Raw genomic sequence first — 17753 nt, forward strand, 5'->3', positions numbered from 1 at the left:
ATCAGTAATTGTGTACTAGAATTATTGTCAACCTAAAATATTGTCATATAAATACAGTTTAAACAGGTTTTATACCAATTGTATGTATGAAATATATGTAAACAGGCCATAAATATCTGAATTTTGGTTTTCAATATCAATACTTGTTGCATTTACAACTTGTCAAAGTCTTATCGTCAACTGATTTCAGCCAGTGTACTGTATTGGCTGTGGGTTGACCACATTGTTTGAATGGAATGTTGGCATATTGGCTGTTTAATTTGGAAACATTTATGGAATCATTCCTCTCAAAGATCAATTCTGTAAATGCATTATTTTACTTTACTTTATTTTACACAATATCCTATTACAGCACTGGCAAACCATGGTTGACCAACTCCCTGACCAAAATGGCTAATTCCTAATTCTATGTAGAAACGAACCTCTTCCCCAGGCTCAATTGCTGCAGAGAGAGAGAGAGAGAGAGAGTTGGTGGTGGAGGAGATTAGGTAGAATCTTATTTCAAATTCCATTTTTGGCAGTCTTCAAGTCCTCTGCATCAGACTTCTACATTGGAGCCCTGTGGGAATTTTGATTTGATAAATCATAAACTACAGAATACACTGCCTCAAAATAATTGCTGTAAATCTCCTTAGTCAACCCCAATAACATAAGCCACGTGATGATCATTAGTTCATTACTTTGTGTGTAGTAGTAATTATTGAGTGGTCAACATTGACAAATGCATGTCAAACAAATCCTTTGGCAAGAGATTAGAAAGGATCGAGATCAGTTGACCAGTGGTTAAATGTAATCAAGTAGATATGCAAATGTATATCTGAGTGTGAAATGTATGTTGAACAGGTAAGTTTCTGGGTAAAGATACACAACATGACCAAAGGTATGTGGACACCTACTTGTCGAACACCTCATTCCAAAGTCAATGGAGTTGGTCTCCCCCCCCCCCCCCCCCCCCTTTGCTTTGCTGCTATAACAGCCTCCACTCTCCTGGGAAGGTTTTCCACTAGATGTTGGAACGTTGCTGCGGGGGAATTGCTTCCATTCAGCCACAAGAGCATTAGTGAGGTCGGGCACTTATGTTCGGCGATTAGGCTTGGCTCGCAGTCGGTGTTCCAATTCATCCCAAAGGTGTTCGATGGGGTTGAGGTCAAGGCTCTGTGCAGGCCAGTCAAGTTCTTCCACACCGATCTTGACAAACCATTTCTATATGGAGCTTGCTACAGGTGTGGCTGCAATAACCGAATCCACTAATTTGAAGGGGTGTCCACATAATTTTGTATATATTGTGTCTCACCTGTATAGCACCTTGTCTCATGAAATAATTATCGCCTGTGTGGAGTATTTTGTTTTTACATCAATCAACAGCAAGCAGGCTGTTCTTTATTCTAGTGATCAACCATTTGTATAAATCATGTAAGTATGAATTTGAGCATGAACCAGACAATGTTGCATGTTTTCTGGTTGGTAAGTGTTGCACGCAGTGCAGCTAATGAGGTAAGGAAGGTCATCGCCGTGGTAGCCTGGCCTGCTACTGTGCTTATATTGGCTTTCTCACCAGTAAACCCCAGTGACCTCTGACCCTTGACGCCTGGCGAAGTAGGACGTTGACCTTTGTCCCTTTTATGATACAAGTATTGTTGTCTGAGCCTTAACATATCCAGTCCAAGCACATGATCAGATAAATACCATGAATACTATGGCTAGTCAAATAAGCCAATCTGAAAGCAATATATAAAATGTGAGGAAAGCAACAATGAATATCATTTGAATTGCTAACAATACAATGACAGTTAATTAATGTATAATTATCCATTGTATTGTATTGCTTTACAGGGATTTGTGACACAATAATTACCTGTGTATGTAAGAAATATAACCAAATAGTACCACCAAGTGGTGTATCTATGAACTGCAGTATATACAGGACATATACAGGCAGCTTACTTGGGAAAGTAGAGCAGGCCCAATTGAACACAGAAAACAGAGTGAATGACTCATCATCAGAGATGATCGATATTTATTCTATCCAGGAAGCTCCTTCATTAGGAAATGTGATCCTCTGCCCTTAAATGGCCCCACAGTTTCCATTTCAGATACACTACCTCCTTTTACGCTTCTCTCTTGGCAGTTATGGTGATACTGAAATATGAACACCGAAAATGTGATTTGACTGGATAAGAAGTAATGTGATACATCCTAATATCTTTTCAGGCTTGGGACTGAATAGGTTATAGGTGGTTGAATGGCTCACAAGTACACAGAGAAACCCCCTAAGGATTCTGAAGGATTCTAAGCACCTGAAGGATTATGGTGTTACATAGAGATACTGAACATCTGAGAGGGGTGTTAGAATATGTTATACTGTATATTCATCCGTTTAGAGACACAATGTAGAATGCTCCTGAAACTCACTTTGTCCACAACTTTTCTTCCTCTCTTCCACTATCTCTCTCTCTTTTTAATTTTTGTATTTATCTCTCTCCATAAGGGCTCTGGACCAGAGGACTTCAGCCACCTGCCCCCAGAGCAGAGAAGAAAGAAGCTTCAGGCCAAGATAGACGACTTAAACAAGGACATCCAGAAAGAGATGGACCAGAAGTAAGTGTGTGTGTGTGTGTGTGTGTGTGTGTGTGTGTGTGTGTGTGTGTGTGTGTGTGTGTGTGTGTGTGTGTGTGTGTCTGCAACATAAGCCTCAGCCATATTTGTATGGAAATGATGTCCTAACTCCTCCATAAAAGCTCCCCCAAGTCTTTACTGTCAGCCAGACTTTTTATGGACCAAAATTTGCCCAGTAAAACTTTGGGATGGATATTAATACTCAGGGGTAGATTTAGGGGAAATGTGGTTGTCTTGATCAGCTTTAGACTAAGCTATCTATTTGTCGGAGCATGTCTTGAGTATTCATGTGTCACTCTCTCTTCCTCTGTCCGTCAGAGATGCCCTAACTAAGATGAAGGGGGTGTATGAGAAGAACCCTCAGATGGGTGACCCTGCCAGTGTGGACCCCCGCCTAGTAGAGATGGCAATGAACATTGAGAAACTGCAGTCCGAGGTGCAGAAATTCGAGGTGAGTCTTGAGTAACTAATCTCAAACTATCCCAGATAGGAATGTACTGTATTTCTAGATGCTGGATGTACTCAGTGTTGTTAGTAGCATAGTTATCTTGTTTGGCTTTGCTAAGGCAGTACCTCATTAGATCAAACAGTAAAGTGCTCCAGAGTCTCTCCTCTTCCTTATTTGGAAATGATGCACTGCCTTGGCGGCCTCTATTTGTTCTGGCTTGGTGTAATAGAGAAAGGAGCCTTAGTAAGAAGGCTATATCTGACTCTGGACTGCACTGCACTAGCAAATCTCATCTCACAATCCTAACGTAAGTGTGTGTGTGTGCGCGCGCGCGTCTGTACCAGGGATGGCTAGCTGAGGTGGAGGGGAGGTTACCATCGAAGAGCGATCCTCCCAGGAGACAGAGTGGTCTGTACGAGACACAGAACAGCAACAGCAGCACGGTTGCCAACAACTGTGCACAGGACAGAGAGAGGTACAGTAAACACACACACACACACACATTATTCAACACTTTGTAGTTTGTTACTGTAATGTTGTGTTGTGAGGTTGCTATAGTTACTGTGTGTGTGTGTGTTGGTCCTTGAGCAGCCCGGATGGCAGTTACACAGAGGAGCAGAGTTCAGAGACTCAGGTCAAGGTGGCCATAGCCAACACTCCAGAGTTTGATGATGAGTTTGACGATGGGGATGAGGAGACGCTGCCCACTATCGGCACCTGTAAAGCCATCTACCAATTTGAAGGTAATACACCTTTAACAGGTAATACACCAATCAGAGACAACAACACGGGTAATGTGGGCTTGAACATCTATTTGACTATTTGAGAGATATGCAACAATAACACTCTTCCACCTTGTTTTGACACTTTACTGCCTTTCTCTCTCTCCCCCCCTCTCCTTCTCACTTTCTCTCTTTCTTATTCCACCTATTTTCCTCCTCCTCCCCTCCACTAGGTCATAATGAGGGGACTATATCAGTGACAGAGGGAGAGCTGTTGTATGTGATAGAGGAGGATAAAGGTGATGGCTGGACACGCGTCCGCAGAAACGAAGAGGAGGAAGGCTACGTGCCCACGTCTTATGTCGAGGTCCTTTTGGAAACAAACGCCAAAGGTGCTATGACGTACATTTAACTGAAGGGGTTTTCTTTTGGGGCCGAGGGCATTTTTTTTTTCGTTTTCAGGGGGGGGCACTCGGGGAGTCGAGTACACTCCTCCCACTCTCTTTCACTCTGAATGATGGACCAACCAGAAGTCTCCATGTGCCTCTGTCATGATTACCATGTAGCTGAGACCGGTCCCATGCACTGTGGTGTTGTATGTGATGGGTATCTCAATGCATTTGGGAGACAGGATAGTTTTAAAAGAGGTATTGGCTATTTTTGGTGTAGGGCGAAGTTATCCCTAGACACTGATCTTGGGTCGTTTTTTTACATTTCCCACAATAATGGTTAAGATCATGATTGGGGGTGGGGAAGCTGATCCTAGATCTGTACCAAGGGGGAAACTTGACCTCGGAGCGTTCTTTTCCCACCGGTTCTGAGAGAATTCTCTCCTCGTTACCTCTTGTTTGCCAGGAGAACTTTCTGTCGTTACTTCCAGTCAACTCGATGGGAATCAGGGCCGGTTGTACGGACGATATCAATGAGTGCTGCTGTCTTTTTTGTTCTTGACATGCTTGCAGTCATATTTCCCCCAAAATGTTCTTATCACCTGACAAAGGTGTATTTTATCATATAGAAACTGGCCTCAAAGGTAGACTAGAGTTGTGGTCAGGATGAAAATCAAAAGGCAAAATGTAAGTGTGTGTTTGACTACAAATGTTGATGGTCTTAACCACTGAATCATATTCCCACAGAGGCCAGTATCGAGGTGATATTTGGAGAGAACAAAATATTATAATACACTTTTTTTTAGGTTAAACCACGGGATCGTGTGTGTGGGGAAAAAACTGCTTGCTGTCCCCAGTAGTAAAGCATGCTAGATTGTACAATGTAGAAATATGCAAATTATTATTTGATTCTGCTGTAAAAAAAAACAAAAAAAACAAACATATGCAATCATATTTGTTTTGTACTGTGACAAATGAATGTACCGAATCACAACGCTTCACCCCCATACATAGGACTGCATTCTGTAGCTCAGGAGGCTATTATAGTGCTCAGTGAATATCAACTCCTCTATCCTGGATTGTCTCACTCCTCTACTGTTAAAGATGCACGATTGTCACAGACTAAAAGGTCCAAGGAAGGGGCTATTTTTTTTTTCTTTCTGGGCCTTTATTTTCCAGAACGGTTGTAGAGGAATTCAGGATTGAGAATGAGCTGTACCATTATTCTCTCCCTCATTCTTGGTGAGAACATTGTGAGAACGGATTTTTTGTTGTTGTGTGGCTGATTGTAACATCGGTGCTTGGTTGCCAGATCATGCATGGGTTTTGATTAGCACCTCGGTGCAGATAAGTCCATTTGAGAAGCATGGTCTGTGCTACAGTATGGTGTTGAAACTGTTTTATGCCACTAAAACATCCAGCCATTTCTCTTTTAAAGATTACTGAAGTGTGCAAACGTAGGGCCAAAAGGCATGCTGGAAGAGACTCCAACTTTGTTGTCAAATCTCAAAAAGCTCAACAAATATGCTTCCGCAACTCTTTCTCCTATACCGGTGAAAGTAATCCCGTCTCTGACAGTGCTATTAACACAACCATTTCATCACCCTGCTAAATGGGGGTCCAAATGAAATGTGAGGCATGTTATGGTCATTTTTTTTTTGTGCATGTTACAAGCTTAAGTGTCTCTTTTCGTTTTTGGGAATGATAGATTCACACCAGACTTAACATTTAGAAACAGTATCATAAAAAATATTTTTAAGGTACAGCAACTGATATTAACGACAGAGAACAGTATTATTTCCTTTCAAAGGAAATTGCAAAGAATAGTTCTTCTTCCACCTCATTTAGTATGTGAACTACATTTTCTTTCCCTGAGATCTCTCTCTCTAACGTGTTCTTTTTTTTCCTTCATTTTTTGTTTGTTTGTTGTTTTTTTTCTTTCAAATTGCAGATTCCTAAAAGTGTGAGAGGCTGGCTCAGAAATGGCAGGGCAAGCAGCCTCGGAGACAGAGCAACCACATTCACGTTCCTTTTATTGTCATAGAGTCAGAAAGAGAGAGAGACATGACCGAGACAAAAACGGGAGATCGATAATGATGCATCTCAATTTCCAACCCGATACATACGTAGAGTTCTCTTCTTTTGCAACAGTTTCTGACCAGAAGCAACAATAATAAGCATCACAATTTTGCACCCGTAAATCTTTTAATAGTCCATTACACATTTATAATTTTGCTTCCGTTGTCGCTGCAAAGCTTTGCCTCTCGATGTACTAACTCAGCTTCCGCTACGCAGCGTTACCATGGCGGCTGTTAGCTCTCTCGCCTCAAATCCCAACCCGCTCCCATGCCACCCCTCCCCAAACCCCTTCCTAAAGCACGGCAGGGTGTGGTCAGAGGCAAGACCAGCTCCCCCTCATGGAAGGGGGGAAGAAGCAACACAATCTCCCCCCACAAACCCGCTTACACCCCACCCATACCATCTCACCTGACCAGACCATCAGACAGGAAGGCTGGAGAGGAAGCCAAACCGTGTCCCTCCAGTCCACCCTTGCATTCAAACCAATCAGGTGGATACAGTTGCCGTATCTCTCTCTCTCACTCATTGACTCAGAGCCATCATCATAGAAGGAACCGTCCAGATTCAGCATCACTTGGAGAGCCGTGGAGTACCCATGGAAACAACGCAGTCATTCCACTCTCTCAGACCGCAGCTCCATATTTTGCAGGTTTCAAATGGACTAAAACATGGACCGATTGGTCATCTTACTGTATGTGTGTATGAAAAAGCTTCATTTATGGTGTGTGTCTTCTGTGGTGTTTGTCAGTATCATGTACATCCTCCATACGTGACTGGGGAGGGGACAGGACTAGGAGCTCCAGGACCGAGAGGGGTTGGGGTGGGAAAGGGGACAGGTTCACTTTACTTCATCTCACCTGCACTCTCTCCCTACCATACTATCATGTGTTGTTACTGGCATCCACTCAAAGTGGTGGAAAAAGTATCCAATTGTCATACTTGAGTAAAAGTAAAGATACCTTAATAGAAAATTACTAAATTAAAAGTTGAAGTCACCCAGTAAAATATTACTTGAGTAAAAGTATATAAGCATTTGGTTTTAAATATACTTAAGTATCAAAAGTAAATGTCATTGCTAAAATATACTTACGTATCAAAAGTAAAAGTACAAATGATTTCACATTCCTTATATTAAGCAAACTAGGAGGCACTATTTTCTTGTTTTTTAAATAAACAGATAGCCAGGGGCACACTCCAACACTCAGGCAACACTCAAACAAATATCAAACGAAGCATTCTTGTTTAATGAGTCTGCCAGATCAGAAGCAGTAAGGATGACCAGGGATGGTCTCTTGATAAGTGAGTGAATTGCAACATTTTCCTGTCCTGCTAAGTATTCAAAATGTAACGAGTACTTTTGGGTGTCAGGTAAAATGTATGGAGTAGAAAGTACACTATTTTCTTTAGGAATGTAGTGAAGTAAAATTTGTCCAAAATATGAATAGTAAATTCAATTACAGATATCCCAAAAAATGACTTAAAAATATTTTTACTTTGAAGTACTATACACCACTGATCTCGTCTGCTCCTCTCTCTGGCCACACCCCTCCCCTCCTCAAACCCCAGATGCTGGTCATTGGCTGCGTTGATGGCCATGTCACAGCTTAGGATGGGGCTCCTCTCGGGCAGTGCGTGCAGTATGCATGCATGCCCTGTCTCCTCTTTGACTCGCCACCCTACAGCTCTGCTCCGGGGGGGGGTATTGCCCATGTCGCTTTTTATTTCAGTTAACTTGCCTGTTACGCTTCTTAACCTATTTGTCACCTTCTGGGTTCTGTGCCTGGGGATCCTCTACTAGCGCTTCCGTATTTTGTTTTGTTGTTGTTTGACTGTTCCTCGTCTCTGAAAGCATGTTCACCTACCTGTGTTTTTTTTAACAGTGAGTGTGTGTGCTCTCCCTCACAGTAACTCCTCCTGCTCAAAATCTCAGCTAAGAACGTTTTGGATTCCCGAAACTTCTGTTTCTGAATGATTTTATGCAAACAGTACATGGTTATAAAATGTAATTTGTCAATTTGTTATACTGTATGTAATGTTGTTTGCTGACATTGTACATGTTTGAGAAGTGTGTCGAAGGCAAGTGGTCGTTAGCTTCCACTAGCCTCATCCTGTGGATACATACTGTGCTGTGTAACGTCTCCACTGTATATCCTACCCAACAGACAGAATGTCCCCGGAAGAAAACTTGAGGATTAGTTAAATGTCTCATGTAATTTGCATGGTCCACTTACTACTGTATATGGAAGTATTGTAATACTGTGATCCACACACACACTTTCTTTCCCACAAGGTTGTGTGCGACTGAATATGAGACGAGACAGACTTCATTTTGGGCCTTAACTAGTTTAATCCATAGTCTTAGATAGACATCGCATCATTGTATCTGTCCCATTATGGCATCTGTGAGGGCATGGGCAGCCCATTGAGTCCATCTCCATTTTGAAGTAGTCAATTTTCTTCTACCATGAGTTGGCAAACAAACTGAAAGGGTGTATATTGACAGCTGGAGTGTGTATGAACAGGTTTAAACAGGTTTAAAGCCAAGGTTGGCAATTTACCTGCAGTTTACCTGCAGTTCTGGAATGTTTGCTCATGCGTATACTTCATTGGCTGATCCCTCCTGGTGACCTGGATGGAATTATGTGATCCTTCCTTAACCCATAGGAAGTCCCACCCAGTTGACTACTTCAAAATGGTAAAAGTCCTCAATGGCACTGCCCATGATAAAATGGGCTTTTAGGCACTAAAGTCCTCTATCTCTCTCTATGGATGTATCCTACCACTTAGTGTAAAGACAGATGTCATTCTGTGGTATGTTGAATAGGTAAAGACGTCTCTTGTTTTCTTTTTTATAAAGGTTTTAGGGGGGGGGGGTATTTTGTACGTGGCAGTCAAGGTAGATTATCCATAACATCTACAGAGATGATGATGTCCACTGTTTCCCTCACTCAAAGGCACATACATTTTTTATTTTGTTCATTTTATTTATCATTATTATTTTACCAATTTTGGGTCGATGAGATTTTAGCTTTTTATTTTGTAGCTAGTTGTTTCTTTAGCTGGAAAACTGTTGCACCTGAACTACAAACCACCTATAATGATGAAACCAGTTGTTTGATCTGCCTGAAGTCACTGCAGACGAAGTAATGAATAACAAATATTTGTTTTGTCTAATGAAGCCGTTAGTGATGGCACTCTATTCCCTATTTCGTGCACTACTTTGACCAGGCTCAAGAGTGTCTTGAAACTTTTTTTTATTACAATATTAGTACTCAAGCAACATTTCAAAGGGCAGCAACTGAAATTGTATCAATGCAAACTGTGTATATTATCATTAGAACAACAAACGAACAGTGATCCATCATCATTTGGAGTCCCCGTTACTTGTCATAATTTAAAAGCAGCGCAAATCTATAAGTTCTTTGGCCGAGGATCAGGTCAGGTCAAAGTCTCCTTTTGCTATTCCCATCCGTCCATCTCTTATTTTGATTATTGTGGATATTGATTTGGCAGTTGTTTTGTTTGTGAGAAGTGAAAAGGCAAAACTGATTCCCATGCAGACCGTCAGAAGGTGCATATCTGTAGTGCGCCGACAGACAGAGCCACTCAGAAGTGAGCCAGTATAGAGTGGAATCTGCTTATCTCCTCTCCTGCTAATACTGGACTCGGATCATCCTAGATCTTCAGCCTGGCCCCAGTGCACCTGTACAGAAGAAATGGCTTGTTGGAATTAGAGAGAATATATATATAAATATATAAATAAATATTCATTCAACTAAGACAAAAAAAAAAGGAAATAAACAGTCTATTTTTTAAGGTTTTAACGATTAAAAGGACCTACCGTTACTTTTTTTCTCTCTCGCTTTGCTAAGACTTTGTTTTATTGTTTTTGTTTTGTAAAGTCTGCCAAATGGTGTGTTTCGCACTTTTTTGTTGTTTGTGTTCCATTTGGTATATGCTTGCATTTCGGAGCACTGAATACTTTGTATTGTGTTAACTGTGCCAATTAAATACATGTTGAAAATAACTGGTCTTCGCTGTGGTCCGGAGAACAACACTGCCACATTGTGCAAGGACAATTTGAGGGGGGAAATTCCATTATCCATCATTTGTTGAACTTCTGATGCTCTCCAAGTCTAAGACTGGTGTTCGTTCTGCTGTCAAATAGCCCCACAAATGCTCCTCTTTCCATCATGTTTGGAAATGCTGATGGTCCCTGACTGTCTACCTTTTGTTTCAGTGATTATTATCAGGCTAATGTTGACACTTTGTCATTTCTGCCCAGTTTAGTAGTTTAGTCATTCAAGTAAGTTTTTTCCAAGAACAAACAACCTGGGTTAGAGGTTAAAATGGAATAAACTTGACTAGAACTGAATACAATTGTGACAATACCAGGTGAATCACCTGAGAATGGGGAGGGTGTTAGCTTACCTCAGCGAGGTCCAGTATAACCACAGGTTGCACAAGTCCACGATCCACCACAGACGACTGATTAAACTCAAGTCCCACACTGTCCACTGGGGGAGAACGGGGGAAGGTGGGAAAGGCGAGGAACGTGTTGGTCAGAAGAAAAGTAAAACTATTGACAGTGAAATCGTCAGATGACTGGCGTATTACTTGCCTGGTATCATCACCTGTCGTAGTGAAACCATCTGGGAAAAAAACAGAACCCTACCAGTGAGAAAGATTAGATAACCAATACATGCAGTATAAAGACTTGCATACAATCAAATGTATTTATAAAGCCCTTTTACATCAGTTGTCGGGCACACTTTAAAATACTTGCGTATCAGTGAAGATAAACATTAGAGAAAGAGGAGATGACAACAATGCCGTTACACAAACGGAGCATCCATACACCTACTACATGAAGTAGCAGCAGTTCAGAGCGAGAATAAAACAAGACTACAAGCAAGAAACCGATAGAGAGTTGACGGAGTCGCTGTTCAGGCCTCTGACTGTACCTCCACCTGCCAGCGGTCTAAGCACAGGCCCCAGTCTCTCCAGGGTGAAGTAGGGATGGTTGGACAACTTAGGGTTGGAGAGGCTCTGTCTTGGGGCTTGCCTAAACATCAGACTGTTATCATGGTTACTCCATGGATTTTCTGTCTGACTGAAGTCGCACTAAAAAAGACAGTCTCTACAAGACAGAATGTGGAATAAAATGGTATTTACACTTACTTTACCGGTTGTACATGCTGCTGGTCCTTTTGGCGGTAGGAGTTGGAGATATCCACAGGAAAGTGTTGCTAGGTTCTGTCGCTTGTATTTTCATTCTCTTGGCCCATTGAACATGACGCACAATATGTAAACAATAGTAGAATGTAACCGAATGTAGTATGAGTCGTTATATTTGAGGTGATACACGTATCTGTTATGAGGAGTTGTAGTGTCGTCCAATAATCACTCTATTGAGGCATTCTAGACCTCAGCTGAATCTGGTATTGACTGGTGTGGCTGTTGAACAAGTTGAGGAGACTAAATTACTTGGTGTTACCTTAGATTGTAAACTGTCATGGTCAAAACATAACGATTCAATGGTTGTAAAGATTTAGGAGAGGTCTGTCTGTAATAAAGAGATGCTCTGCTTTTTTGACACCACACTCCAAAAAGCAAGTCCTGCAGGCTCTAGTCTTCTCTTGATTATTGTCCAGCTGTGTGGTTGAGAGCTGCAAGGAAAGACCTAGTTAAGCTGCAGCTGGCCCAGAACAAAGCGGGACGTCTTTCTCTTCATTGTAGTCAGAGGGCTTTTATACAGTTGAAGTCGGAAGTTTACATACACCTTAGCCAAATAAATTTCAACTCAGTTTTTCACAATTACTGACATTTAATTCTAGTAAAAATGCCCTGTCTTAGGTCAGTTAGGATCACCACTTTATTTTAAGAATGTGAAATGTCAGAATAATAGTAGCGAGACTGATTTATTTCATCTTTTATTTCTTTCATCACATTCCCAGTGGGTCAGAAGTTTACATACACTCAATTAGTATTCGGTAGCATTGCCTATAACTTGGGTCAAACGTTTCTATAGGTTTGAAGTCAGGGCTTTGTGATGGCCACTCCAATACCTTGACTTTGTTGTCCTTATTAATCCATTTTGCTACAACTTTGGAAGTATGCTTTGGGTCATTGTCCATTTGGAAGACCCATTTGCGACCAAGCTTTAACTTCCTGACTGATGTCTTGAGATGTTGCTTCAATACATCCACATAATTTTCCTCCCTCATGATGCCATCTATTTTGTGAAGTGCACCAGTCCCTCCTGCAGCAAAGCACCCCCACAACATGATGCTGCCACCCCCGTGCTTCACGGTTGGGATGGTGTTCTTCAGCTTGCAAGCCTCCCTCTTTTTCCTCCAAATATAACGATGGTCTTTATGTCCAAACAGTTCTATTTTTGTTTCATCAGACCAGAGGATATTTCTATATATCTTTGTCCCCATGTGCAGTTGCAAACCGTAGTCTGGCTTTTTTATGACGGTTTTGGAGCAGCGGCTTCTTCCTTGCTGAGCGGCCTTTCAGGTTACGCCGATGTAGGACTCGTTTTACTGTGGATATGTATACCTTTGTACCGATTTTCTCCAGCATCTTCACAAGGTCCTTTGCTGTTGTTCTGGTATTGATTTGCACTTTTTGCACCAAAGCACGTTCATCTCTTGGAGATAGAGCGTGTCTCCTTCCTGAGCGGTATAACGGCTGCGTGGTCCCATGGTGTTTATACTTGCTTACTATTGTTTGTACAGATGAACATGGTACCATCAGGCATTTGGAAATTGCTCCAAAAGATGAACCAGACTTGTGGATGTCTACAATTTTTTTCTGAGGTCTTGGCTGATTTATTTTGATTTTCCCATGATGTCAAGCAAAGAGGCACTGAGATTGAAGGTAGGCCTTGAAATACATCCACAAGGACACCTCCAATTGACTCAAATGATGTCAAATAGCCTATCAGAAGCTTCTAAAGCCATGACATCATTTTCTGGAATTTTCCAAACGTTTAAAAGGCACAGTCAACTTGTTACCCACTGGAATTGTGATAAGTGAAATAATCTGTCTGTAAACATTTGTTGGAAAAATTACTTTTGTCATGCACAAAGTAGACGTCCTAACTGACTTGTCAAAACTATAGTTTGTTAACAAGAAATTTGTGGAGTGGTTGAAAAATGAGTTTTAATGACTTCAACCTTAGTGTATGTAAACTTCCGACTTCAACTGTAAATACTATGCATGCCAGTCTCTCTTGGCTAAGAGTTGAAGAGAGACTGACTGCATCACTTCTTATTTATAAGAAACATTAATGTGTTGAAAATCCCAAATTGTTTACACACTTACCCCACCAGACATGCCACCAGGACCACCAGTCTTTTCACAGTCCCTAAATCCAGAATAAATGCAAGAAAGCGTAGTTTTATATAGAGCCATTATTGCATGGAACTCCATTCCATCTCATATTTCTCAAATAAACAGCAAACCTGGTTTAAACAACAGATAAAGCAACACCTCTCCCCTATTTGACCTAGATAGTTTCTGTATGTATTGATATGTAGGCTACGTGTGCCTTAAAAAAAATTATGCAGTTCGGTCCTTGTCTATTAATGTTATTTCTGTATTATCTAATGTGTCATGTTTTGTGTGGACCACAGGAAGAGTAGCTGCTGCTTTTGCTACAGCTAATGGGGATCCTAATAAAATACAAAATGTACAAAAAAATACGTAACGTAATATGTAACGCTTCATACTATACACATCATTGCTATCAGCTGACAGAGGCTGGAGGGGAGAAAACCACAGCGAACTACTACCAAACAACATTGTTAGTCTTCGAGACAAGGGCGAAAGTAGGTAGACAACTAACGAAAATCAGACACCTAGTTGTTTCATAGCGTATCGTTTTGTTTTAAAACGATCTGGCTCCAATTCGAAAATATTTTGTTGACTTCCTGGATTGAAAAACGTGGTATCTATAACTCAATGTCATTGGCCCACACTAAAAATATGTAAATAAAATACAATGCATTCTGGGACATCTATATTAATACAACGAATAAAACTTATATAACCACTGATTTGGATGTTAGAAAATATTACACGTATGGGGACATAATACGTTTTACTGTTATTGTATATTTTCCCAAAATGTCAGATTCAATTTTACCAACCGTGAACGAGAAGTTGATATTCTAGCAGTGGCTTATATAGCAATAATTTCCACATTGGTTGTTGTGTTGTATGAAAGGAGAGAAGGTTAGCACTCCCCTTGACAAGGATGGAAGAGGCCCTAGTGGCCTTCAACACACATATGGTTAAGGCATTGCCACTTACTCCGTGGCATCTTCAACCAAGTTTTTAATTGATACATCTCCTTGAAATTGATTTCATTCTCACAGAAATATGTACTTCACACACAAAAATACATTATAAGAATTATGAACCATTATGCTTACTAGGACTGTTATTTCATTGGCTGCTTTTGGTTTGAAGAATTATCAATTTGCATTAATATTCACAAAATGAAGTTGCTACTCATGCCCCAAAACATAAGAAAACAGATAACAGCACGTAACACTGTACTGCAGATGAGAATGCTTCTTAATTACATACTGAAATCTTTGTGTAGGTTTTTTCAATTTATTTATCCGTTATTCTACCAGGTAAGTTGACTGAGAACACATTCTCATTTGCAGCGACCTGGGGAATAGTTACAGGGGATGAATAAGGCAATTGTAAACTGGGGATTATTAGGTGACCGTGATGGTTTGATGGCCAGATTGGGAATTTAGCCAGGACACCGAGGTTAACACCCCTACTCTTACAATAAATGCCATGGGATCTTTAATGACAGAGAGTCAGGGGAATTGGGATATTTTTTAGACCAGAGGAAAGAGTGCCTCCTACTGGCCCTCCAACACCACTTCCAGCAGCATCTGGTCTCCCATCCAGGAACTGACCAGTACCAACCCTGCTTAGCTTCAGAAGCAAGCCAGCAGTGGTATGCAGGGTGGTTTGCTGCTGGCCAATGACCAGAAGAGACCAGAAGAGGGCAGTCATGTTCTACCAAAGACGGAACAAGATCAATTCCTGCCTCAAACCATATCCCTCATAAAGGTATGCCTGGCCAGCGGGTGAAGTGTCTGTAATAAAGATTGCTAAAATATTTGTCTCTGTCTCTGTGTAAGACATCAGGGCCCTCTGCCCAGACCACAGACCACAGCACGACACCTCGGTGTGTGTGTGTGTCTGTCGCTCCTGCATCAGGCAGGCAGACTGGTGAGATAGGTATTGCAGCAGTGTATGACTGGGTTTCTCTACTGCTCTAGCTCTATCTAATATGTGCACCCTGCTGAAACCAGTATCAAACCTTTGTCATCAATGACTTTGATAATATTTTGATGTTGTAGCCAGCAGGCCTGGAGGCGGGTAGTAGCCTGGACTGAACTGAGAGAGTTCCGGGCTACTGAGATATTAAAGTCTGTGCCAGTATAGAGGTGAACAAGTTCTTTAGGCTTTGTTATATTAGGTTTTTGTCATGTTCAATTTCAGCTCTAGAGGAAGACATGAGGGGCCCGTAACTCTAACACCCTGCACCGCAGAGCTCAACCGTGTTGTGTGTCATCAGTTCCAGTCCCTCCTCAGTAATTCTCGATCATGGGAGCCCTTTTTCACAGCCAAGACTGTTTCCATGATTTCCATTGAAATGAGTATGTGCACTTCATGAGAACCGGATGAAAGGAAACGCAGTCAAAACACAGACAGCATCGGTGAAGAGTCAGGAGTCAAGAGTCCCTGGACCACTGACAACAAACCCCACGCTGTCAGGTAGGCTAGCCTAAACAAAATTACAAATGTGGATAGACACAAGTATCCACATTAAATAAAAAAAATTTAAAAAACACTTCAAATCCATGGTGTTTGTTCTATTTGTTTTTGTTTTTGCTTTGTTTTCATTAAATTAGTGAAAGAACGGCAATTTTTTAACCATCTGTACTTCATGGTAAAAAAAGAAGAAGGGGGGATTCATTTTGAAAAGCAGGGGGCGAAAAGGGAAAGATGTGAAACGTAGGTCAGCAGCAGCTGGGTCTGTTGGTCGATCGGTCCTCTTCTCCATCTGGAATAAATATGTCGTCACCGCCGCTCTGCTCCCCTCCACGCAGCTAGCTGAGGCTGAACTGAGCGCTGAGGTACTCCTTGAACCAGGGCTGTCTGCAGCCCAGTGGAGCTCCATGGCTTATTCAGTGCTGTGCTGGTCCCAACAAAAAGCCCCAAACGCTGGTCAACTCCCCTGCATCAACATCATGACCATGGTCAACTGCCAGCTGGCTTTAAGACCTTTACATGGTCAACAACAGTCTATTAAAAAAGGTTATTGGGGATAAGGCCTACAAGGTTACAGAGAAGCAGTATAGAATAATAGACTCATTATTTAGATGAATTATATCTGCCTCCCCTTGCATCCATTTGTAGACAGATAGGCCTACAGTATGTGTGTGGACAATACATGAACACGCCCTTTAGGTGCTTTCACAGCTACAGTAGCCTGGCTGGTGGTCGTAAGCCATCTCTTGATGATGTTATCCATTTACAATGCAGGCCTGCCTATGTTTTATGACAAAGTTTAGGATCAACTTTTCACTTTCCTGCAGGCAGTGGGCAGTCACTCCGCTGACTAGCCTATAATTTTGCCTCTCTCATTTGCTGGGTGCTTATTAGTAGGGGAAGGAAAGGTGGAAGCAGAGTTGATCTGGGGAGAAGGAGACTGAAATCTGTGTGTCACAAAGTTTAAACCCCCAAGCGCCTAGAGAGATATTTATTCTCTCTCTCTCTCTCGCTCTCTCTCTCTCTCCTGCATGCATTCTTGTGGGATCGAATGAACTTTGCGGGTGTAAAGAGTAGAGTTTCCTGTCACAGTATTTTCACATGAATAGGATACATGGGGTCATGTTTGGTTGCGCAGCCTAGCCATGCAACGCCAGCTCCTTGTCTGAACAGTTTCCTCATAGTTGTTCTATTTCACAAAAACATTTCTGTATAGATTCACTGGAAGTTCATTGATAAACCTTTGAAAAATCCTGTCATAAGAGAGAGAGAGGGAAAGAGAGAGAAGAAAAAAGATGGAGAGAGGGAAAGACTTGCAGAGGTGCAGTGTTAGAATTTGGTGATCTAATTTTGTCCAACTATACTGAACAAATATATAAACGCAACATGCAAAGTGTATATTCTGTCAAATATTTTGCACAAATTTGTTTACATGCCTGTTAGTAAGAATTTCTCTTTTGCTAAAATAATCCATCCACCTGACAGGTGTGGCATATCAAGAAGTTGATTAAACAGTATGATTAGTATACAGGTGCACCTTGTGTTAGGGACAATACAAGGCCACTCTACATTGCGCACAGATGCCTCAAGTTTTGCTGACTGCCAGAATGGCCACCAAAGCTGTTGCCAGAGAATTGAATGTTCATATCTCTACCATAAGCCTCCTCCTAAGTCATTTTAGGGAAT

The 17753-nt window shown here is 41.5% G+C and overlaps 1 protein-coding gene, 1 long non-coding RNA gene and 1 other non-coding gene across 53 annotated transcripts in view; 2 read left to right on the forward strand and 1 right to left on the reverse strand.

Annotated features, from left to right (window-relative positions):
- The window catches only part of LOC110509593 (formin-binding protein 1), a 107900-nt gene extending 97619 nt beyond the window's left edge, over nucleotides 1-10281 (forward strand). For 19 of the 50 annotated variants that reach the window (XM_090227148.1, XM_090227143.1, XM_090227153.1 and 16 more), the window contains 6 exons: nucleotides 2489-2598; nucleotides 2935-3067; nucleotides 3409-3539; nucleotides 3656-3807; nucleotides 4020-4178; nucleotides 6127-10281. In XM_090227148.1, coding sequence (XP_090083274.1) covers nucleotides 2489-2598; nucleotides 2935-3067; nucleotides 3409-3539; nucleotides 3656-3807; nucleotides 4020-4178; nucleotides 6127-6134 — 693 coding nt within the window. In that variant the 3' untranslated portion in view covers nucleotides 6135-10281. Of the gene's footprint in view, nucleotides 1-2488; nucleotides 2599-2934; nucleotides 3068-3408; nucleotides 3540-3652; nucleotides 3808-4019; nucleotides 4325-6126 lie in introns of those variants that run through there. The other 31 variants (XM_090227141.1, XM_090227152.1, XM_090227158.1 and 28 more) reach the window with 11 other exon arrangements.
- A 402-nt stretch (nucleotides 10282-10683) lies between these two features.
- On the reverse strand, nucleotides 10684-14216 carry LOC118945282 (uncharacterized). 2 transcript variants are annotated; one of them, XR_016493375.1, is made up of 5 exons: nucleotides 14123-14216; nucleotides 13587-13629; nucleotides 11436-11923; nucleotides 10876-10906; nucleotides 10684-10771 (listed from the first exon to the last, which is right to left on the reverse strand). It is a non-coding gene; the product is annotated as an uncharacterized LOC118945282 (long non-coding RNA). The 2 variants fall into 2 exon arrangements; XR_016493374.1 differs by lacking the exon at nucleotides 14123-14216 and having other exon boundaries at nucleotides 13587-13724.
- Nucleotides 14217-14476: 260 nt separating this feature from the next.
- Nucleotides 14477-14604, forward strand: LOC118945710 (U6atac minor spliceosomal RNA). Its single transcript, XR_005040825.2, has one exon. It is a non-coding gene; the product is annotated as a U6atac minor spliceosomal RNA (small nuclear RNA).
- The last annotated feature ends 3149 nt before the right edge of the window (nucleotides 14605-17753 follow it).

The sequence above is a fragment of the Oncorhynchus mykiss genome, chromosome 29 (genome assembly GCF_057628025.1).
Source record: "Oncorhynchus mykiss isolate SJ-2025 chromosome 29, ASM5762802v1, whole genome shotgun sequence".
NCBI lineage: Eukaryota > Metazoa > Chordata > Actinopteri > Salmoniformes > Salmonidae > Oncorhynchus > Oncorhynchus mykiss.